The 23113-nt window shown below is 53.4% G+C and overlaps 2 protein-coding genes across 11 annotated transcripts in view; one reads left to right on the forward strand and one right to left on the reverse strand.

Annotated features, from left to right (window-relative positions):
• Nucleotides 1–125: 125 nt before the first annotated feature.
• On the forward strand, nucleotides 126–13536 carry LOC122379054 (phosphatidylinositol transfer protein alpha isoform-like). 3 transcript variants are annotated; one of them, XM_043360927.1, is made up of 9 exons: nucleotides 126–289; nucleotides 975–1005; nucleotides 1343–1506; nucleotides 1726–1825; nucleotides 2424–2501; nucleotides 5601–5765; nucleotides 8672–8796; nucleotides 11793–11883; nucleotides 12207–13536. In XM_043360927.1, exons 1-9 carry the CDS (start codon nucleotides 273–275, stop codon nucleotides 12252–12254), a joined length of 819 nt encoding a protein of 272 aa, XP_043216862.1. In that variant the 5' UTR covers nucleotides 126–272; the 3' UTR covers nucleotides 12255–13536. The 3 variants fall into 3 exon arrangements, with proteins under 3 accessions (XP_043216862.1, XP_043216864.1, XP_043216863.1); XM_043360929.1 differs by lacking the exon at nucleotides 8672–8796 and adding an exon at nucleotides 6058–6176 and having other exon boundaries at nucleotides 158–289; XM_043360928.1 differs by lacking the exon at nucleotides 8672–8796 and adding an exon at nucleotides 8949–9070 and having other exon boundaries at nucleotides 165–289.
• Nucleotides 13537–15874: 2338 nt separating this feature from the next.
• Nucleotides 15875–23113, reverse strand: part of LOC122379056 (talin-2-like) — an 88408-nt gene continuing 81169 nt past the window's right edge. For 6 of the 8 annotated variants that reach the window (XM_043360935.1, XM_043360934.1, XM_043360930.1 and 3 more), the window contains 10 exons: nucleotides 22769–22979; nucleotides 21875–21910; nucleotides 20693–20817; nucleotides 20084–20209; nucleotides 19090–19254; nucleotides 18546–18770; nucleotides 18083–18210; nucleotides 17485–17703; nucleotides 16916–17057; nucleotides 15875–16664 (listed from right to left, as the gene is read on the reverse strand). In XM_043360935.1, coding sequence (XP_043216870.1) covers nucleotides 16482–16664; nucleotides 16916–17057; nucleotides 17485–17703; nucleotides 18083–18210; nucleotides 18546–18770; nucleotides 19090–19254; nucleotides 20084–20209; nucleotides 20693–20817; nucleotides 21875–21910; nucleotides 22769–22979 — 1560 coding nt within the window. In that variant the 3' untranslated portion in view covers nucleotides 15875–16481. The remainder of the gene's footprint in view (nucleotides 16665–16915; nucleotides 17058–17484; nucleotides 17704–18082; nucleotides 18211–18545; nucleotides 18771–19089; nucleotides 19255–20083; nucleotides 20210–20692; nucleotides 20818–21874; nucleotides 21911–22768; nucleotides 22980–23113) is intronic. The other 2 variants (XM_043360936.1, XM_043360933.1) reach the window with 1 other exon arrangement.

Raw genomic sequence — 23113 nt, forward strand, 5'->3', positions numbered from 1 at the left:
AATAATATGTTTTGTCAGTGCCTGACAAATATTTATATTTTAAATCACGCTCTTCAGCTGTCAAGTGAGCTCCAAATGGCCTAAATTGTCAGCTGTTTATCATCCTAGGTCAGCTCAAGGTCACAGACGTCAGCTGAAGAAAGTGGTGACCATTGGCCCTGTGTTGAGCGGACAAACCGGTGTTACCTAGTATTCTATGTACCGTGATTTGTGCTTATGTGTGGGAGGGTTACAGGGATTTAGATAATTTATTCACCGTTAATAAATTCGGAATGCTCATCAAGGAATAGTAAGTGCTTCAAAAAATAACATATAATTCATTTCCAACGGTTTGCTGTGCTATGCTTGCCACATTTCTCGATATCGTCGTTGCGTCTTAAACGTCTATTGATGAGTAGTTGTGAGGTTATGTTGATTTTTTGTAATTTTCATGCTCTCTTTTTTGAATACTACTTAACCGCAAGTAGTACATTCAGTATTATCTACCTATTTCAGTTAGTGGTCTGGCGAAAAATAAATGCTGGTAGCGGTACACTCGGGGGCAGATTGCTGTTCCACCACTCCCTACCCGTCGGGCTCCTGCCTCCCATGGTTCAGCACTGGCTGCTGTCAGTGTTGCCTGCTCTCAGCACTGCTCAGCACTGCCTGCCAGTGCCAGTGCTGCCAGTGCTGCCACTGGCAGCAGCCAGTGCTGAGCCATGGGAGCCCGATGGGTAGGAAGTGATGGAACATCAATCTGCCCCAGAGTGTACCTTTGGACTGGCACGTATAGGCCATAGCTAGTTCATACGATGAAATAAATTAAAGCCTGAAGTTATAATTAAAAAAAATCATATTATAGATAAATTTGAATGGCTGGGAACCCACTGAATTTGTGGCACCTCCACTGTTCTTGCTGTGATTCTATCCTTATGCTCTCTGGAGTTTTTTTGTGGTTTCTATAATAGCTGTTAACACAAGGTGTTTTGTTTCAGCCGAGTCGTGCTGCCACTCACAGTGGAAGAGGTGAGGACTGAGATGTAGATTGATTTTATGTGACTTGTTTTGTGTTTGACACTTGTATTTAACTCAAAAGCTCTCTATGCATGGGATTTCCTGAGATACAAATAAAGGTCCATTCAAGGAGGATTTCTTAAGACATTTGATGAGGTTTTTACATATGTAGCCTTTGCATATGTAGCCTTCTTAACATTTTGTTTGCATAAAAAGCTTGTATTAAGCTTTAATTGGTCATCTCTCATCTCATGGGATGAATGAAAGTTGAGCAGTCACATTCTGGATGGTCTATGGCGAACCTATGGCTCAGGCATATGTAGATCTGACAGCATGTGTCTCATTTCAGTACCAAGTTGGACAACTGTACTCAGTAGCACAAGCAAGCAAAAATGAAACAGGTGGTGGTGAGGGCATTGAGGTGTTGAAAAATGAACCCTATGACAATGTGCCACTCCTGGGAGGAAAGTTCACAAAGGGTCAATATACGTACAAAATCTACCACTTAGCTAGGTGAGTTTTGAATTATGTTACCATCATTCATGCATTGCATATATTTTGTTTTATTTTATATTTTTCTTAGGCATGTCTCTTCTATGCCCAGAAATAGTGATATTGATATGTCTGAAAGCCCTTTTCCTTGTTTGCAGTTCATTTTGTATATTTTTGGTTTCCAAGTTGTAAAAGCCTCTTGGCTGTTGTCATTCATCCTCAAATGTTTTGTCTTTTCAGCAAAGTCCCCAGCTTCATCCGGCTGCTGGCACCCAAGGGGTCACTTGAGATCCATGAAGAGGCATGGAATGCCTACCCCTACTGCAAAACTGTACTGACGGTAGGTGCTCTAACATTGAATTATTCGATCTTATTTGCTGATGGACAGGGCATATTTTAAGGCACTTACTGCGTCCCATTTTGGGACGCAGCCCCCTCGCCTTGGGACGTAGCCCCTGCTGATTTGACCCACTGTGTCCCTGCCCTGTGCCCTGTCCGGTTCCCTGACCTGTGCCCTCCTGTCTACCCTGACCTGTACCCTTCCCTCTAAAATGTCCTGTGCCATGCCCTGTAACCTGCCGTGCCCTACTTTCTGCCCTCCTCAGTGCCCTACTCTGTTCCTTGCCCTGTGCCCTTAGTCGTAGCACGTGCCCTCTGCTCAACTTTGGGACGCAGTAAAAATTTGTTAAAATATGCCCTGCTGATGGAGATTTTGTCATGTTCAGATTTTGTCATGAAGCCTACAGGTTTTTAGGCTCACATTCTTCCAGATAATGAGCATCGCATTGTATATCTTTTTCATACCTATCAAAGAAATCTCTAAAGTTTATTATTGTCGTAGGATCTCCAAACGTACTTGATCGTAATTATGATTGCGCCACATTATCGCATCGTAAATGACGCAGTTACCATAGTTGATAATGTTGCGGTTTTTTCAGAACCCGGGTTACATGAAGGACAATTTTCACATCACGATTGAGACGTACCACTATCCGGACGCCGGCCAAACACCAAACGTGAGTAGATATGCTATGCCCCGCTCGCGGACCGATGCGGCCTCTCCGGGCCCGCTCCCTGAGGCACCTCCCCTCGGCTCTCAGATGGGGTCGCTCCCGCTCCCTCCGACGCCCGCTGTCCCTCAAAGACGCCCACCCCGTGTTCTGGTGATAATTGCCGGCTGAGACGCCGCTACCAAAGGACTAAGGTGGTCCGGGTGGCCGCTGCTAAGGGTTGTGGCACTCTGTGACGCCGCTGCCAAAGGACCGGGTGGGTCGGGGACGCTGTCACCGACGCGGCCTGCCGGCTATCCTGGACTGCATTCACCCAGTGACACTGGCATTCCGTGCTGTCCAAAACTCAAAATCTTCATCATTATCATACTAACAGTGATGTGGCAAAGTACAGGGCAAAACGCCATCTGCTTCCAGGTATTGCGAAACTCGCCGCTTATGCTGCGTATATGCCATTGAGCGTTTGCCGATTGTTGACACACGCCATATTCTTGCGGCAGCCGTCCAACAGTCAAGTGTGCCAGGGTATTTCTTCGGCAAATGTCTGGGTGCGTTGTGGCGATTGGTCCACATAGGAGGTGACATTTGAATGTTGGGAGGCACCTTCTTTAATTAAGTTTTAGTTAGACACTCGCCAGGTCTGAAAGTATGGCAGAGGCATCTTCCGAAAACGGAGTCGTTTGGACAATGGTTGGTTGGCAGTTTGACGGCAGTTTGGCAAACTTTGCGCAATGCCGCCCAGAACGGCAGTAACACACAGACGCTTCTTACTTTGAAGTTGGTACCAGAACCCTGTCTGTTTCATAGTGTGTCGACGTGTCGTCTGCAAAGCTCCGATGGTATTGTGACATTCATGGCAAGGTTTCTGTAATGACAAATTAGGTACTAAAAAGTGGATGTTATTTAGCTGGTGACGTCAGCAAGTATTTGATTTCAGTGAATAGCTGCGCAAAAAATCGAACTGAATCACTGTTTAATTGATCGTGAAGTGATCGGCATTCAGAAGATTGTGACTTTTAGTTGACATTGGAACGTTTAAACTTATAACCACCATAAGGCTATCGTGTATGCGATTGGCAATGAAATCCCCTGTCGTGTACTACCGATTTCATTAAATACCACTAACGCACATGGCCCGACCCAGTGTCCTACTACCGTGTGCGTCTCTGTAATCGACGTGTAATGTGACACCATCTGATAACGTGATGAGGCGGATAGCGCATGTGGCCGACTCACATAACACCACGCGTTTCTTATGGACTGTCTACGATCGGGGACGGGGAGGGTACTTGATGTGGTCGTTCGTAGCTTAATGCTGGAGTGGCTTCGCGTGGAGCTTGTTGGGGTATGCGGCATTTTATACATGGTTTCCTATCGTAAAGAAATAACATATAGATTAAAAGTGATAGAGCAACATCCAATCTCAATTTGGCGTATGGTTTCATCCAGGCTCTTTCTCCAAGTTATTTGGAAATGTTTGCTGGGAGCAGGTTGCTAAGCAGGTCTTTTTTATCAAACAATATAAAAAGATGTTTGAGTGGCCCGAGATAGCTTATGACTCGAGTTCAGGTGCTTCGATCTTGGCTGGGGAAGTCCCTTTCATATTGATTTTTTTTTTCTAAAAGATCAGCATCTCTTACGTGGCCTATTTGACAGCTGCTCGCGCACAGTGTGATCGCTCTCCCTGCATGCCTCTCTCCGCGTGACCGGCTACAATACCTACGTCTGCGGTTAATCATTGGGCATATTATGCAATCCTCGGATAGTAAATTAACATCTGTCATTGTTCAGAAGCGTGGCTTCCATGAAATAGCGACTGTTTGACATAACGTAAACGTTTGACCGTCTGATCTACGCATGGGGACAGCCTCAACTACTTCCCTGAGTAAAAATGAACTCATTAGGCACCTGCTAGATCCGTGGGCGTGGTTTTTACTTTGCTCGTCGTGCATTTCATGATTTCTCGAGACTGTGGACCGACTTCTTTAGTCTGTTCGTGCTATTATGATTCAGCAAAGCGAATGTTCACGAGATAATGCAACTGAATGCGCGGGTGGCGACTCCAGTGCCCACATTTTATCTCGCAATAGGGCTAGCCGTTTATTTGTCTTTAGTGAGTTGAGGGGTGAACCACGCTGGTCGCTGAACTCGGCTGCGATTTCACCAACGTACGGGGAAGTGTTTCTTTCATCTAAACGTGGGGTGCATTGTTGCGTTACTCGTGTTTCGTAAATACCAGCCGAGCCTAACCACCTGGTCCGTTAATTTGCTGCAGAGCCTGCAGTCTGCAGTGCAGACAACATCGCCTTTCGGCTTAACGATGCTTAGAGAAGTTCGAATTGTCTTCCTGGAGTAGGGTGGAGCAGCATGCTCCCCTTGTATGTCAGTGGCCCAACGGCCGCCTGCGGTATCCCCACCGGCGTGACTGGCATATTACTATATCCAACTCACTCGGTAATCGATCCACGCGCGCGGCCGGGGAGCATTTCTCGCGGCAGGTCGTCTCCATACTGTCAACTTACCATCAGCATAACAGCGGTGTCAGAGGCCTCCACTGCTCAGGAAGGAAATTAACAATGATAGCGTCAGTATGCGTGCTCGTGTTTTGGTGGCCTGACTTTGGGGGGGAGGGGGCTGTGTGCCAAGTCCGGACACTGAACACATCGAGGAATTGTTACGTGACTAATGCTGCTGGTAGGTGGTTAATTGCATAGTTACAACCTTTGACTACTAATAGCGAGTAATGCTGAGTATCGGCTTAGGAATAGGGATCAGGTGAATGGTCAGCAGGACTGTCATCACCGGCCGACACAATTGAAGCTGACAGTTCAGCTGTCATGTCATCCGTGATGATGGCTGCGGAATCGCCCGTGCACCCCTTTTCTCATGCTCCGTGCGTTTTTCGCTTGACGCCTTTTCAGCTAACGCGTCTGATATATTTCCATCTCGCTTCACGGGACGGGGAATGCATTCAGTAACGGAACCGAACTGTCCCATTCGTCCCTCAGCCACCCACCTGTCTCTCAGCCCCCCCCCCCGTGCCTGACCCCCCCCCCCCACTCCATGCTCCCCGCACCTGACCGACCCCCCCCCCCCTCCCTCCAGCTGCACGAGCTGCCTCCGGACCGTCTGAAGCAGCGCGAGGTGGTGATGATCGACATTGCCAACGACCCGGTGCCCTCGTCCGACTACAAGACCGACGAGGACCCGACCAAGTTCCAGTCGGTCAAGACGGGACGCGGCCCGCTGGTGGGCAATTGGCAGCAGCAGGTCAGTCGTCGTCGCCGCCGACGCCGAGGGGGAGGGGGAGGGGAGGGGGAGGGAAGCCCCGGACCGGCCAGCCGGGAAGCCAGGAGCCGACCGGAAGGAGGGTGATTGGTGGGGGCGATTTATATCCGCCGGGTCTAATCAATTGTGATGTTTAGAGTAGAGTCTTTCTAGAAATTGGAACAGATTTGTATGGATACGCATGGTTATGTGTGTTTTACATAATTGTTATTCCCGTTGTATCAGACATGGCTATTGATTTTGATGTGTGTGTCCTGCTGATGTCCGATTTTAGAAGCCGGTCATATGTTGTTACAAACTTGTCGAGGCCGAGTTCAAGTGGTTCGGCCTGCAGAAACGGGTCGAGAAGATGATCATGTTCCAGGAGGAGCGCATTTTCCGCAACTTCCACAGGTACCCGGTGGGGTCCAGTTCTGTCATGCTCAATCCAGTCCTGTCCGGTCCGTTGCATTGTTCATTCATTCGTGCTGTCATTCATGTTCATTCATGTCGTCAATCCAGTACTGTCCGGTACGTTCCAGCCGTGTCCGGTGGTGACTGGTTCCGTCTGTCACACTCTGTCCGGGGATCCCTGTTGTGCCGTCGATGGGCGTTCGTAATGTTTTCGTCCTCACGGATTACCGCTGTTTCCGCGCCGGGGATGGCTGCCCCCCCCCCCCTCCGCCCTGACGAGTGGTACACCTCCCATCAGGAACCCATCATGTGCTGCTACAAACTGGTCTCGGGCTACTTCAAGTTATTCGGCCTGCAGGGGCGTGTCGAAGCCCTGATCGATTCTCAGTACCGGCGCGTGTTCAGGACGTTTCACAGGTAGCTGCCACTCCAGCCGGCCGGCGCTCTCTCCTCCCGGCCTCGTCTCTCTCAGTCTGTGTCTGTGACCGCTGTCCAGTCGCTTGAGGTGGCCCACTGTCCGTCCCACCGCTGTGCTATAACACTGCTGACCGGAGCGGGACGGGCGGAGCGACGGCACGGCGCCGCGGGCGGGGCGACCGACCGACGAGAAATACTGCCCCCCTGACCGGCGAGAGACGCAGTCTGCAGAACCGGGAGGCTGGCCGGGATGATACAGTTTTAACCTCTGTTGCGCTTGTGACCCGAGTTTTCTCTCGCTGTCTGATCGTGACTGCCTTCGGCGCTGTCTGTACCTATGTCAGCGGTGGCTGGTGACCTTTGTTGAGACCTCGGTGACGTTACAACTGAAGTGGTACAGTGACGTACACGTGGTGTTGTGAAGTGATCGATTAGTTATCTGACGGAACCCAAGGTGACTGGCGGATATCGGGGGGTGACACGCCGCAATCTATGTATAGTGGCCGATGGAGTTTAGTGTGACTAAGTTAGCGTGTTATCTTATCGACCTCTTATCGACCGTTAAACATCTTAACGGTCGACATTTTAGTGCGTCATCTTACATTTCCGAAAGTGACCCAACTTAGAGAAATGGGCTAAATTACGCGGTCATGCTTGGTGCGTCCTGTATTGATACCCTATTTCGGTATAAAAAAATGTAGTGTTAACCCTATTCCTGGCGGGGGGGGGGGCCTCAGGAGCCCCCCCCCCTGAGGTTTTTTGGTTATTTCTCCCAAACGCGTTGAGCTAGGAAGCTCAAATTTTCTGACTTTTCCTAAAAGGCTTCTACGCAACATGTCTGAAAATTTTGAGTTGATCTGACCTCAGGTCAGGTCACCAGAGGCGGTTTGGTGACCCTACCTCAGAAAAGTTTGCAATCACGCCAGAGCTAGAGTTTTTGACCGATCAATTTCTTCTCTTCAGGGTTTAGTTAGAGTACCAGTATGTGCAATTTGTATATCTTGGAATTTTGATATCGGTGACCTAAGGTCAGGTCAATTTCGCGACCACCCCATTATAAGTCAATGGGGGAAAAATCAACTCCCTGTTTTTACCACTAAAACGGGTCGGAATGGCCCCATATACCATACATGACTTCATATACGATCAACCTTCACTACCTTGAGATCTGTTTTGCTTTTGGGCAGCTGTGAGGTCATGTGACGTCATCAAAGGTCACCAAAGGTTTTTGGCCAATAACTCCGTACAGGAACAAGATACAGACGCGTGGATGGTCTCATTGTGTTCAGCTCGTCAAGACGCATCGAATGATATACATGATGACCTCAAGGTCACGTGACCTGAGGTCAACCTTTGACCTTGACCTTTCGAGGTCAACATATATATCATTCGATGCGGATTGACGAGAGGATCACGATGATGCCCTTAGTTTGTTCCTATCTTGACTAATTCGAAAGTTATTCGAGAAAAACTCTCTCCATATCTAGCGCCGCCATTTTGACTTTTTCGACCCCTGTGACGTCATCTTTGACCTGACTTGAAAATGACCTTTGTAAAAATTGTAGATCTTGGCCGTGCGTATCCGATGCCGTTTACCGCTTGTCGCTATCTTGCTTCGTTCTCGAGATCTCAGGGGGGGCCGAATCGGCCCCCCCCCGCCAGTTTCTTGTCCCGGCGGAGCCCGCCAGGAATAGGGTTAAATGCTCGTTGAAGCAGCTGTGGCCTGCGCAGCTATCTCGCTGTCTCATACCGGTGACCGTCTAATGCCGTCAACTACCGTCAACTGTATCTGTGGCCAATCTGTCTGATAAGTCTGACCGCCATCCGTCTGACTGGTGTCCGTTTGACGATATCCGTCTGGCCAGAATGCCCATTTGAGCCATCTGACCGGTACCATTTCCGTCAGACCAACATGCGTCTGACCCGTACCCGTTTGGCCGATATCTGATCGGTATCCGTCTGAGTCATCTGACTGTCTGACCCATATCCGTCTAACCAGTGTCCGTCCTTGCCATCTGACCGATATCCTTCTGAGTCGTCTGACGATTGTGCTGCGTGTCTGCGTGTGTGCCCGGCAGTTGAAGGAGCCTTATATGACCTGTTACAAACTAGTCACCGTCGAGTTTAAGTGGTTCGGCCTGCAATCGCGGGTGGAGAAGTTCATCATGAACCAGTACCCTCGGTTATTCACCAACTTCCACAGGTAGCGCACGCCCCCGCCCCCGCCCCCGCCCCCGCCCCCGCCCCCGCCGCCGCCCGACCGTGCTCCGCGCTGTCTCCGTCCGCCTAACTCACTCTCACTGCCCGCCACTAACCGTCCACTGCGCATGCGCCGTGACCCGCCGCCGGCGGCAGGTGTCGCCCATCATGACCTGCTACAAGCTGGTCACGGTCAGCTTCAAGTGGCGCGGCCTGCAGAACCGCGTGGAGCGTTTCATAGTGTCGGCAGAGCAGAGGCTCTTTACTAACTTTCACAGGTCTGTCGGCTCGTGCACGCCCGGCTAGCACCCCGCATGGCCTGCCGCCCTCCCTCCCGCGCTCTCTCTTTGCCCTCTCTCGCTCTCCCTGCACGTCCGGGTATGATAAGGAGATCAGCTGCGGTGGGTGGGGTCTCGGCTGCATGGGTCGCTCGCGGTGACCGCCGCCCCGCCCGGTGTCGGTGCATGGCCTGCTGCTTAGCGCGCTGGATAAGTGGCTTTCTGAAGCGATACTAGCTGGTGGATGGAGGGAGTGGCAGCTCTGCGGGTGTGATAACCAGCCAGGTAGGCAACCCTTCATTTGTATATTATTTGGAGACGAATATAGATTGTGTCAATACAATAGATTGTTTAGATCAGGCTGTATTATTGCATACGAATAGTTTATTGCTGAAGTAAATCCGCAATGTCTTTTTAAGCTAGTTGAATGTGTTTTATTGTTCACTGGTAGATTCCTTGAAATGTCTGCTTAAATTAGGAATGGCTTTTAGCGGCATAGTCATTTAGCATCACTTTTTACTAGACACCACAATGTGTAGCGTAGAATATAGGTCCAATAGTATAATTACTGTTCCCTTTGCGCAATACTGGTGCACGGTTGATGCTGCTACGTCGGCCACATCATGTCTTTTCGCAATTGTTATGTTATTTAATATTTTTACTGGGTGATAGTAGGCTTATTCCAATGCCGGTGAATGACAGAGACTCTGAAATTATAACAAAAAAATAAGCATCGCAAGAGGAGGCTTTGAATGTGCGTATTGGCGGTTCACTGATATTACCATGGTGACTCAATGAACGGCAGCCCGCCAGTGCAGTGCGCACAGCGCTGAAACAGTGCCAGGGGCGTGCTATATCGCCCTGCAGTCGCGGCCGGCCGCGCGGCGCCCGTGCGAGCGGCGGCGGCCAGGTTCTGTCCCAGCTGGCCGGGCGGTATCACGCCGAGCGCCGCCCTCCTCAGCAGCGTGCCGCCGGCCCGGCCCTGACCCTGCCCACGGCCGGCCGACGAGCTGCGCCTGCCCCCCCCCCCTCCCCCGCCCGGCCCGCCCCCTCTCTGTCTCAGCCGCGCCCCGCTCCGTAACACGCCGATTGTGGGCACGGGCGGTGACGTAGCGGGACCTGTCGGCTGATGGGCGGCGTGCAGTGAGGCAGGGTGATGTAGGCTACATGCAGGTGACAGGATGGACTTGTAGGCCAGAGAAGGCTAGTCTAAAAATCTCCTCCATTATTTATATAGTGAATGGAAGAGTGTGAATGTAGAAGAATGAAATGAATTTAGTGAATGGAGAATGTCAAATTTTCCGTTAGAGGGCCGCGGACACGGGACAGCTCTGAAGATATTTCATTAATACCCTGACTAGATTGGTGGATCATTAGCTTGGCCCAGTTCGCCGTAAATATTAGCGGTTTTCTGCTCAAATCCACGTAAGGATCCGACATTGCGTGTCCCGGAAGGCCTCGGTCTCTGGAATTTACCTGCAGTATGGCACGCGGCACGCTACCTACAGATCAATGCTCGAACAATCAGTCTGGAAAATAATTCGGCTAGATGTTCCATTACATTGAGTGACTACACTCTGCTTACCCCAAACGTTGGTCAATAATGGCGATTTAATGGCCCAAAATGACTGTCATGATAAAATATACTGCATTGAATGGAAGTCCGATTGGAAATTATAAATCGGAGCTTATCATCTTATTCCTCTAAGGACCGGGGAGGCTACACGCTCCTACCCAGGGATAGAATATATCTGGGATCTGGTACACCCTTTTGCACCACTGCGTGCGGCGACATTTCGTGCTCACCCGGGCCGCGTTGACACTGCACGCGTGACGTCATTTCTGACGTTTGCTATGACGTCACTTGGGTATTGTTTGCCGTGGGCCGTTAAGTCGCGCGGTACTTACCGCGATTGCTGGAACCGGGTGGGCAGTTGGCGACGGCGGGGTTCGGTCGCTGCCACCGCATTCAGTCAGCCTTGGCAGGGACGGTAGCTGAATGGGTTCGTAGAGTGCCGCCCCGTACAATGGCGGCCGACTGGGCTGCCGGGGAGGGGACTGGCTACCGTGGGGAGGGGAGATTGGGCTGCAGTGGGAGAATGTTAGGACGACTGGGTGGTATGGGTTAGGGACTGATAGACCGCCGATGGCCGATCCGACTGCCGTGGGAGAGACGAGGGGACTCGGGACGGGCTAGTTTGGCTGTCCCAGTTCGTACCGTGCCGGGCGCCAACTAATTACTGTGGCTATTGGCCAGCTGTATCTGGGAGGTGGACACCCGCCACCGCCACCTTACTATGTGGCTGGCTTGCTGGATGTGGGAGATGGAAATAAGTGTGTGCTGCGGCACGAGGCATATATTGGAAGATGTTGATTAGGTAGAATAAAATGGATGCATTGATCGGCATCGAGCGCGTCCGGTCAATCGGATTTAGGGAAGTTTGATGACCTCTGAGTAAGCTTAATGCTACGACCATTTTTATCTGCCTGCTCAAATTACAATGGCCTTTATGCGTAACAGACCTGAACCGAAATAGCTTCCTCGCCATTCCGCTGAGTAAGTGCAGAATGCTGTCATGTTTAACACTGACTCAGGGCGTTGACCAGTCGTCGTCTGTTTTCCTAACAGTAGGAACTGCTCCCGGCTGCCAGCCGGTCGGGTTGTGTAGGAGCCGCTGCCAATGCGCCCCGCTGACCGGCGCCCCCTACCCGCCGACCACAGACAGGTGTTCTGCTGGCTGGACAAGTGGCACGGCATGACGATGGACGACATCCGCGAACTGGAGGATAAGACCAAGGCCGACCTGGACAAGGTGAGACGTCTGCAGAGACTCCCGGGCGGCAAGGAGGGGGGTAGCCATGTGTGGAAGGGCAGGAGGGAAGGGAGCGGTATGGGGGCAGGGGGGAAGGGGAGGCAGTGGAAATGGGGGAAGGGGATCGGGAGGGTGTTGTGGCGTGTGCGTGACGTCGTACGTGGCGTGGTCTAGTGCGTATGCTGTTTTATGGGCACATATGACCTGGATTGCCTCAAACGGCAGTACAAACATACCTGCACGCTCGTAAGACCTGTTTTTTCTTCCCGCCCTCTACCCCACCACCTGTGGCTCCGTTCTGACGCCCCTCCCCCCCCCCCCAGCAACGGCGAGAGGGCCAGGTGCGCGGCATGAAGGCGGAGGGCGACTAGCGGCGCGGCCGTGGCGCTGACTAGCGGCGGGCCCTGGTACCAGTGGTTCGCCGAGCGCCCGCCGACACCGGCCGGCCTGTCACGCGTGGGTGTTTAGGTAATGGCCATTGTACGGTGAATTTAGTTGATTTATATTCAATCAGTCAGTAAAATTTAGGAGGCTAGTGGGAGGAGCTGAGACATTGTGTGTGCTCTGCGTTGGTCGGCGGTCCGACCCATCTCTGTGTACCCCCGGTCCGCGCCGGTCCGGCCGCCCCCTCCCTCCGCCCGGCCGGCCGCCCGCCCGCATACAGACAGGCCGACTAGTCCGGCAGCTGTGCCCGCTGATCAGGCGCGCGCAGTGGTCGTGTGGGGCGGCGGACCGCTGGGGGTGGGTGGGGGCGACCGCGGCGGGCCGCACACGAATCCACCGACCGACAGCGCGGCTCTTATTGGCCCGGAATCTATGGCGATGTAGAATCGTTCCACACACTCGTATCTCGAATCTATCATCTCAGACTGCAATGGCTGACGTTATTTTCCAATTAAGTAGGAGTGGAGCCCTGAATATGCACCGCTCGTCAGGTACTGAACTCTGCGCGCGGGGCCATCAGGCCGACCGTTCACCGATCGTCGTTCGAACCAGCCTCCTCCCACCCAATCCTCGCCACCGAAAAGGCTGATCTGGGTATCTAGTGTGAATGTCGCTCCTCTCCCCAAGTACGAGCAGCCGTCACCCGCATGTGGACGCGCACTGTTGTAACTGCCCTCCCCTCCGAGACGTCGACCGGTCCTCATTTTATGCGTGTGCTCAACGGAGAGAGAGAGAGTGGATAATATTATCACGTCTTACTTCACTCGCCTCGCATCAGTGTCTGCTAGTGACCTGCCTCGGAGCGAATCGGAGCCGCGATGGAGTGCATGGGCCCCAGACTGACTGCTAGCTCTAGCTCGTTTTGCCTCGCTGTCTCCGCCGCCGCCGCCGCTGTCATTCGGGCGCCGCGGCGCGACTGTCGTTTGTTTCTCTGTCCCCCCGGTTCGTGTGTGCTGGTCCTGTTCTATTTCTCGGTGCGCGGCGACTGTCTCCGAGGCGCGCCGGTCTCCGCCGCCGTCCGGAGCCGTCGCTCGGACTGTGCGCGGTCGCAGCCGTTTGTGTCGCTGTGTGCGCGCCGGGCCGCGTCCCTGCCAAAACTGCGCTATGCTTGCCCCATAATCGGGGGCCCACGCGCATGGGGCGTATGCATTCCATTCTTTTGTTTTGTTTTGGCTGTAAAAAGTGTGAATACAGGTAGGTCAGGTCATACCTAACGTGTTTGATGTGACATTTACTGATATTTGACGTTACCGGATGACGGCACAACCGCACTAAAGGGATACTGAGCTCGTCGGGCTGAGACGGTTGCCTATAGCCTCACAGAGGCTTTTGTCAAGCCTCTTCACACCGCCTGACCGACCCAGAGCCGGCCGGCGTCACCCCTGACCGGCCGGCAGTCCGTGGCACCGCCCACTCGGCGCGCGTCCCCCTCAATCGCACCTATCGCTAGAGCGTGACCTTCAGCCGGCCGACTGGCCTAGATGCGCCCCGATAGGACACGCTAGCGGACCCTGTGACCCAGTGCCCCACCGGACGCGTCTCCGGACAGATAAGCTGCACGTCACCTATCACCTCTGAGTGCCACCGACGCGACGGAGGGCGATAGATGATAGCCGCTTGTTACCTATGCTGTCACAGCTTACATAAATGAGGCGTTACTTTGGTTGCTATTGGATTGCTATTGGCGTATATACAGGGATTTAACGTAGATTGTTGGAATGATCAATTTTGTCTTCTTGTGTCACATTGCGAAAAGAAAGGAAAGATTTGATGGAACCTTTCTTTGGATTTGGTGAATTCATTCAATTTGGATTTGGTAAAATCTTTCAAGCCGGCGCCTGATGTCTAGTGCGACCTATTCCTAGCATTGCAATATGGACATTGACAAATAGTATATTAACCCGCGCCCTGATGGGGGGGCCATTTTGGCCCCCCCCCCCCGTGGTTTTTCTTAAATAGCGAGAAAACGGCGGCGCGCAGCGCCGCCAAATTTTTAATACCTTACCGGGCATCAATTTGACACCTTCACACAAAATTTCAAGTCACAGGTCACCTCAGGTCAGGAGTTATTGAGGTCAAACTGAGGTCATGTTCGAGTAAAAATGAGCAAAAAACATGACATCTTTAAACGCTCACAAATTCTACAGTTAACAAGCAATTTTAAAGTTCTTTATGCGGTTGTGTAGAGAAAAGACGGCGCTACAAAACTGCTATCTCGAATTTTCGAAATTTTGGGATTTTGACCCCCAAAAATAAAAAAAATGATTTTTTTAGAAAAACTCAAAAAATTTCCAAAAAAATTTCGAATTTCGAAAAAAACCGGAATATATGTGATAGTCCCAGCGCTCTTCGATATACATACCAAATTTTAGATCGATACCTCTTTTTTTGGCCAAGTTATAGCAAAAAAAACTGTTAAAAATTGATGACGTCAAATTGTTGAACTCAATTTTTAGCAATTCTAGACCTCGTAGCGCAAAACGGAGATCACCATTGAACTCCCCGTGACGAGCTGCATCGAATCGATACCCATTTTATGCAAAAATATCAACTTTGAAATTTGACCTAATTTGACCTGACCTTGACCTGACCTTGACCTGACCTTGACCAAAACGTGACCTAAGCTGGCCCTAAAAGTCTGTCTGACCCACATAATCGCATTTGTCATGTAAAATAGACCATAAAACATGTATCACACGACACTTTCATATTGTGACCCCCCAGTGACCTGACCTCTGTGACCTGACCTGGTATCAGTGACCTCAAATAGCAAAATATGTGTTTGAAGAACATTTCCCCATCGATGATTTTCAATGAAATGCATTTTACTCGATTTTACAACGCATTTCTTGAAATGCCTGTAAACGGTGAAAATTCGACCTTTGACCTGACCTGTGACGTCATCGGTTTGACCGAGGTCAATGAAATTGGGTCACAAGGTAGTTCCCCGTTGGGGCTATCCAACACCGTTTACCGCTTGTCGCTATGTTGCGTGGTTCTCGAGATCTGAGGGGGGGGGGGCCAAAATGCCCCCCCCCCCCCATCAGACCGCGTTGCTCGGCAGACCCCATCTGGGCGCGGGTTAATTATTTTGCCCTGGCTGACTCCATATGCGTTCCAAATGAGAGCAGAGGGCGTGGTCAACACCTATAAACCGCAGCCTCCCGTTGTTCACCACAGTCCAGTCAGGTATTGTGTATCAGGGCGCTGTGCTCCCGTCGCCACAGAGGTTTACCCTGTGACCGGAGTATCAACACGGCGCCGAAAATAGCGCCTCCCACTGGCCGCTCCCCGGGGGGGCGGCCACCGGGAGACCTATTTGGAGGAGCCCGGCGCCGGCCGGGGATCGATAGAGTCGTTATCGGCGCCGGTCCGGTCCGCCGGATGGACCCGGTGACACGCCCTCCCTCCCCCCACCCCTCCCCCTGCGGCCATCGATTGGTGTGACGTCACCCAATTGGTGGACCAATCGCCGAGCAGCCGCTCCTGCCATCTGTCGGTCAGAGAAGGAACTTCTACACAATCCTGCAGCGCCCCACACAGACTCTGGGGTAAAAGTATATTTCCTCTTAGTTTTGTACAACACCAAATTACGCCGTCAATAACCGGAAATAGACCATTGTTATAAAACGCTTATAATACTAGACATAATCTACGCGGGCGCTCTCGTGTGTGTGTATAAGGCGTTATCATTGCGCGGCGCCATGGGGCGCTGGCGGGCAGGCGAATATACACGCTAATGTCAGAGTCGGAGTCGGCGTCTGGTCAGTCGGTCAGTCGGTCGGTGATTCACACGGCGCGCGGAGGGGCCGGCGGCGCGGCGGACGGCCCACGGCCCTCACACCGACCCGGCCGGCCCGGCACCCTCCGCGGCCCACTCCGACCGTCGCTAGTTGATATGTTGAACGCTGACTCGCACACAAGCGGGCGGCGCGCAGCGCGGCGCGACACATGTTATAGTGGTCATATAGGCACGCAGGATCACTCACGCACATTCAATACACAGCTCTCAACAGAGGCGCACGCGCGCGCGGCGGGCGGCGGCTCACGAACGTTCGCAGCCGACCCAAGCTCTCGGCGGCGGCACCTGACGGCCCGCCCCCTCCTGGGGGCGGGGCGGTACGGCGGGCAGTGGCGCGGCGCGGCGCCGCCCCCTAGGTCTGACCGCTGCGGTACGAGCGGCTCGTGTTGGTCATTGTCACCGTCTTCTCAACGCGCTGGGAGCTCTGACTGAGCATCCGCTCGGCAGAGGCCAGCGAGGTGAGCGGGTCGCCGCCGCCGCCGGCGCCGCCGCCCGTGGTACGCGTCATCGACGAACTGTAGTGACTGGTCGACGACTGCCGGCACACGGTCAGGGCAGGTCAGGGGTATTCAATGACGGGTGGGAAAAGATAGGGTACTTGCTTTTATTGGTAGTGCTGATGTAGCATACAATACATAAGCTGAAGTACATAACACAGTTAATTATTTCACCCATTTCTATGTGCATTGCTAAATACAGACCATACAACAGACAACTTCATCGTTAGGATGTTCCTTCACAATGCCAGCATAGGTAGCCTGGTGGACGGACGGGCGGCGGCCTCACCTTGTTGAAGTTGCTCGCGGGACTGCCGGACCGGCCGCCGGCGAAGCTCTTGAAGTGTTTGAGTGACTCGGAGAAGCTGGGTCCTTCTGTGATAGAGCTGTCCATCTCGGCCTCAGAACCGGCGCCGCGGTCCGCCAGCGGGCTGAACAGGGAGAGAATATCAGAATTAGGCGGCAGCGGACAACAGGCAGGGCACATAACTGATGATTCGGACAGTTGATAGCACGCAGGGCACAGACGACTCAGACAACAAACGGGGCACAGACCGACTCGGACAATAGAAAGGGCAAAGGCTGACTCGAACAACTGAGCAAATGGTACAGAGCGCAAGTAGTCTACGATTCAACTAAAAAAGAAATTATATTCGTAGACTACTTGCTCTGTACTATATCATACATGTCCAATATATCTACAACTGAGCAAATACTAAGTCGGACAAAAGACAGGGTACAGACTGGCTCGTACATCTGACAGTGCACAGACTGAATCAGACAGCAGACCATGACGGCACCTAGCCTAGTGAAGAAGTGGGAAAACCCACTCCTTCACTAAAATCCCTGACAGCTCACCTGGCGGTGGACCGTTCGATGGTCAGTTTGGAGAGGCCGCCGGCCAGTGCCGAGGCCGGGTCCTGGTTCACGGGAAACTCGCGCGTCACGCTGTACGAGGTCTTCTTGAGCGTGTTGCCCGGGGTGGACTGGGGCGTCGAGTGGGCTGACGACGTGTAGTAGATGTTCCGCGCCCCGTTGGCGTCCTGACGCGAGGTCTCCAGCCGAGAGGACTCGTACCTGTAGAACGGAGAGGAGTTAAAGAGGGACGACAGTGGGGCAGAGAAAGGAGAGAAGCGGATGATGCACAGACGTCATGGACGGCACACCAAATCATTACAATACAATGCTTGATTGATGTGTACGTAGGATGGCAAAAGCTTTATTACAGAGTCCATAAAACCAGTACGATTGTAGATCTGAGCGCCAGCCTCACCACTTCTCAGTATTAGGCGTCATGGGCGCCAACTGCCGTGCAAATGCAAAAACGATTACGTCAGGTCAGAGGTCATTACGTCAGATACGAGCCTCACAGTTCGACCTAACGTAATCACTTTTGCCTTTGCACGGCAGCACTGTTGTATTGTATGAACCTCGGCGGACCGGCCGTTCATCTTACCTGGTGGAGCTGTCGTAGCCGCTGAGGTATCCCTCGCCCTCGCTGTCGCCTCCCTCGCCGTACTTGGCGCGGCGCAGGGCGGCCAGTTTCAGCCGGGCGTCCTCCAGTTCTCGCTCCTTCCGCAGCACCTGGCAGAGGACGGCACAGGGGAGCGTGACAGCGGGTCAGCAGACGAGACAGCGTCACAGCGTGTCAAAGGAAGCGACAGGCGGACGGGCAGTGCTCAGAATCTCCATCGTGCAAGTAAATCTTTCTTGGAACTTCGCTACAAATAGAGGTAATTTTTGTCAGTCAATTAAAATATATCAAAACAGAATGCAAAAGACAGCGCTTTATAATTTCGGCCAAAAAAAAAGCCTCAACAGACACAGTCGAACCACGCCACTATGACAAAATCCCGCGGCCTGTGCTGGGTGCCACAAACCACACACCAGCATCCACCACTCCCCCTGGCGGCACTCACGTCGCTCTGAGCGTCGAGCTCCTGGGCCAGTCCGCCGACGAGCCGTTTGTTGAGGATCAGGCTGCGCTCCTCGTCCTGCTCGATGGCCTGCTGTGCGGCGCGCACCAGGTTGTCGGTGGCCTTTTTGACGCGGTTGCCGGCCTCCTGGAGCCGGCGGGTGGCGGCCGAGTCGGGGTCGGCCTTCACCTTACAGGCCACCAGCAGCTGGGCAGTCGAGCCCGCCACCTGGACAGGGCGAGAGGGATGTGTTACTGAGACTGACGCGGGTCAGTGTGAGGAAACAGGCTCTGTAGAAAAATACTAAACGCAGGGAATTATAAACAAAAGTCAACAAAAGTCGAGTAATCTGATTATCTTGTATGATGTAAGAGGAGCTACAACGTGGAAAAGGTGGCAAGAGGATGCCTTGTTGTAAGCTTGAAGTTTGAAGATAATCTTCGTTGAAACTGGAAAATACAAACATACAGCAACACATTGGCATTACGTCTACCACTTTTCACACCAATCATTCTCAGGAGGGAGCCGACCGCAGCCCGTGACTGACCTGTTTGGCGGCGGAGATGAGCATCTCCTCGGAGGAGTGTCCCTGCACCAGCGAGTTAGCCGCCTGGCACAGACTGTGGGTAGCAACGGCGACAGTGCGTGCCGCAGAGATGAGGCCCTCCGACCACTGGCCGTCCTCGCTCGAGTAGTGCGCACGCTGGCTCACCTGCAGAGCCGGACGGAATTAGTTCAGAGGTGAGAGACAGGTCAGATCTGAATGAGGAGGCTGGGGTAGCTGAACTATATGTCAAAGACAAAGACGGGAAGTGCCTACCGCGGGGAGCTACCCAAAGGAATACCCCACAGGAGCAGAGGCAGGTTTGGGGGAGACCGGTCCTGAGTAAAAGATAAGCCACCTATCTTAGGATGGCTGGTTAGGAAGATGCGGAATGGAAGCGACAGGGCGCGTCCCCCCGAAGCCGTCACAGACTGTTGGCTGAGCGCGGGTCACCGTGTGGGACCGGCATATCGGCGGTAGAGAGAGAGACAGTGACGAGCCCAAACACAATGGTGACAGCCGGGCGGGTGCCGCCCGATACGGTGATGGAAGGAGGGTGTGTCCGTCAGCGCACGCCACAGGCGGGGCAGGATTGTCCTACGGCAGGACTAACAGAGCGACAGCACAGTACACCGCCAGAGAGCGACAGAAAGTCACGATACAAAAGCCCGCCCCGTCCCCGGACAGAACACGCCGTGTTGAGAGCCGAGAGCGGACGGCAGAGTCTCTGGTCTGACACAGAACAAATATGTCCACAGCGCACATATGTGATTGTAATCTTAGTTCTCCTTCCGTGACATCTAAATTCTAAACCAGCCCCTGATGCCTGCATTTCCTGACCCCTACCACTGCCATCTCTCCTTCCTTTCTACTCCCCTACCCGCATATCCACCCTCTCCTTCCCTGTTCCCCGCACTCTCCGCCCCCCTCTCCACACTCTCCGCACTCCCTTCCGTGGACTCTCCACTCCCTTCCGTCCCCCTCTCCCCGCACTCACCACTCCCCGGTCGACCAGCTCGCGCTGTGCGGAGGAGGCCGCCTTCACCAGCGCAGAGGTGGCCGCCGCGATCGACTGGCATGACTCCAGGATCAGCTCGTCAAAGTTCATATCCTGGTCGGCCTCCTGTGGCGACAGACGGGGTCACGGGTCAGAGGTCAGGTCACGGCTGGGTCAGAAGTCAGGTCAGTGACACGGCGCCGGTGGCTCGGCCCGGGACGGAGGCAGCGCCTCCCGTCGGTAATAATATGTCTGATATCTGGTTGATTGAAAACACAACCAAGAATATCAAACATATCTGACCGCCGGGGGCAGGTCTCCCGGGCCAGCTCTGGACGACTGACTGTCTGAGCCGTAAACAGACGCATTGCACCTGGTAAAGACAAGACGTCATATCGCTACTCAGCCAGCAATGAGCATACATTGTCGTGAGTGCTTCAAATCGCACGCGGTTCAAGACACGGCAATCCCTGATGACTTGTCGCTCCCTTCTCCGTCAGCACACCATCATGCATAGTTTAACTACCCGTCACAAAAGCAGCTTTCTCACTGGGTTGTAAATCTAACAACGATAAAAAGTTTTCTACGCTCTCCTATTCAGCTACCTACCTTGACCTGCCGCCGGGGACGGAGGGCGGCCAGTTTCTTGGCAGCGGCGTCGATGGAGGAGGCGGCGCCGAGCAGCTCTGTCTCGGCGATGGCGCACGGGTCGTCCGGATCTACCCAGTCACTGCCTGTTGGACGGGCGGGCGGCGGGAAGAGTGTCAGCAAAGACAGCGAGGGTGGGCGGACTGGTGAGGGAAGACTGGGGGCTTGTGAGGAAGGATTTCAGGCTAAAATGCAGCTGGGAATGGAGGGCAAGATAGGGTGCTGAAACTGGTGAGAGAAGTGAGGTGAAGTGCGGGTGAAGAGAGACAACGGGCGTCTGGTGAGGGGTTGAGTGGGCGTTGAGAATGGTGGGTGAGGTGAAGGGCAATTGAAGAGGGACAGGCGGACGACGGGCGAGTAGTGGGAAGAGACAGACAGAGGAGAGATGATTGATGAGCCGGGGAGACATTTTGCGACGAGACCAAACCATCAAACTTACATTACCGCCGTAAACTTTAGTCAAAACATAACTTCAGCAAAACCGCTCTCCAGGCCACCAACTGAGCTGAATATCCTGACACGTTATGTAAGTCATACAACATCAATATTTTTTGCAACTACATGCTACTGTTAGTCTCGGCAAGAATCCACACATCTTAAAAAGTAATCATTAGCTGGGTCAGTGGCCAGTGCCGAACCAAAGCACTGACTAGATGAGACGCTCCACGCAGCGAACGCACTCGTCTTCCCAGCATCAGCTCGAGCATCAGTATCAGTTCTCTACAAGGAGCGTTAAGACGTCCTGGGTCACTACTGTGCAGGCACGAGCGGGTCGGTCCGACTCTAGCGAGCCTCCGCCGTCCCTCAGCTAGTCACAGCACACGCAGACAGATGAGGAGGGTGAGAGAAAGAGAGAGACAGCCAGCGAAGAAGGACATTCCCATGCGGAGATCGGCGTCCGCAAAGGACTGGCAGAGTCTGGGAGCCACGCCGAGCCACGCCGGGCCCGCTCGAACCAGGCGAGATCAGTGAGAGACGCAGGCAGTTACCCCGCAGTCGGCGCCGCCGCCTAAGAATTAGATCAGCTCCACTCTGTCGACTGAGCTAGGTGGGTGCTAGTCTGCTGCTAGTCTGCTGCTAGTCTGCTGCTAGTCTAGTCGGAGGTTATCCGGAGCCACACAGAGAGAGCACACACAGACTCACCGTTACCATGGAGACCGTAGTGACCGCCGCTCTCAGCTGCGCGCACACAGCTCGGTCAGACAGGGCCGGGGAGGGGCAGACGAGCCCGCGACCGGCCGCACACAGACACACAAACACAGGGAGGGCTGGAGCAGAGACTGAGGCGCGGTGACGAACTCTGTTTTGGTCAGGATATAATGTTGTTGTTTTTTTAATGCTAAAATAATTAAAAACATAGCATGGATGAAAACCCTTGCTCGGAATATTTCAGATCATATGAAGCGACCAACAATGCTGGTGACCACTGTATAGTTTTCGGATCTTAGTGTCATCGAATAACAAGATCGTCAACTTCCTATAGTTTAGGCTGCTGGAATACCAAGCGGACTGAGCCGCAGCAATATCCGGCAATGTCCAAAGACTGAGTTCATCACTCCCGCCTCAGTCTCTCTCCAACACACGTAGTCACAGAGACGGCACGCGGGTGAAACACGGGCACACGGCACACATTAGCCGGCCGTCCAGCCACTACCTACGGGGCGCGGCGGACAGTGCTGTGTTGGTGCGGGAGGCGATACTGGTGCTGGTGCGGTTGGTGCAAGAAGACAATGCTGCCGGCCGGTGACGGTGCAGTGCTCTATGCGAGTCTAGTGCTAGGTGTTGCTTAGCGCTACAGTCTGAGATAGCCCCTAGAGCTGTGTGTGTGTGGGACGAAGCACGCAGCCGGGCGGTGTCTAAAGCGGGGGTCGAGCGGGGGACAGACGCAGGAGCCACGGTACGGCCCGCACGCCTGCACCGGATTAATCACCGTCACACTGGCATGGACTCACGGCTGTCTGGCGCCCGCCGTCCGCCGTCCCTTCGGCTGCTGCCGCGGAGTGCCCCACCTCCCCCGTCCCGTCCCGTGAGACCCACCTTTGAGCTGCTCGGCGGCTGCCACCAGCTCCGTGACACACTGGGCGATCTGGCGACTGACAGCCGGCAGCTGCTGCTTCGACTCCACGGTCGGCTTGTTGAGGATGGTCAGCACCCACTGTAGCAGACGGCGGTATTCGGCAGCGATACTGTGACCCGCCTCCAGCGTACGCGTCTTCAGCTCGGCAGACTCAGCACTGTACGCCGCGCCCTGCGCCGCACAACAGGAAATGACAGCGTTAACAGAGGATCAGGAAACGCTTAAACTTGGCGTGCAAAAATCCCGATCGCAGCAATATGACCGCAACTTACACCTGCTACACACACAAACTAGTTCCGGTGACT

This window comes from Amphibalanus amphitrite, unplaced genomic scaffold (assembly GCF_019059575.1).
Source record: "Amphibalanus amphitrite isolate SeventyFive unplaced genomic scaffold, NRLGWU_Aamphi_draft 000070F_arrow, whole genome shotgun sequence".
Taxonomy (NCBI): Eukaryota; Metazoa; Arthropoda; class Thecostraca; order Balanomorpha; family Balanidae; genus Amphibalanus; species Amphibalanus amphitrite.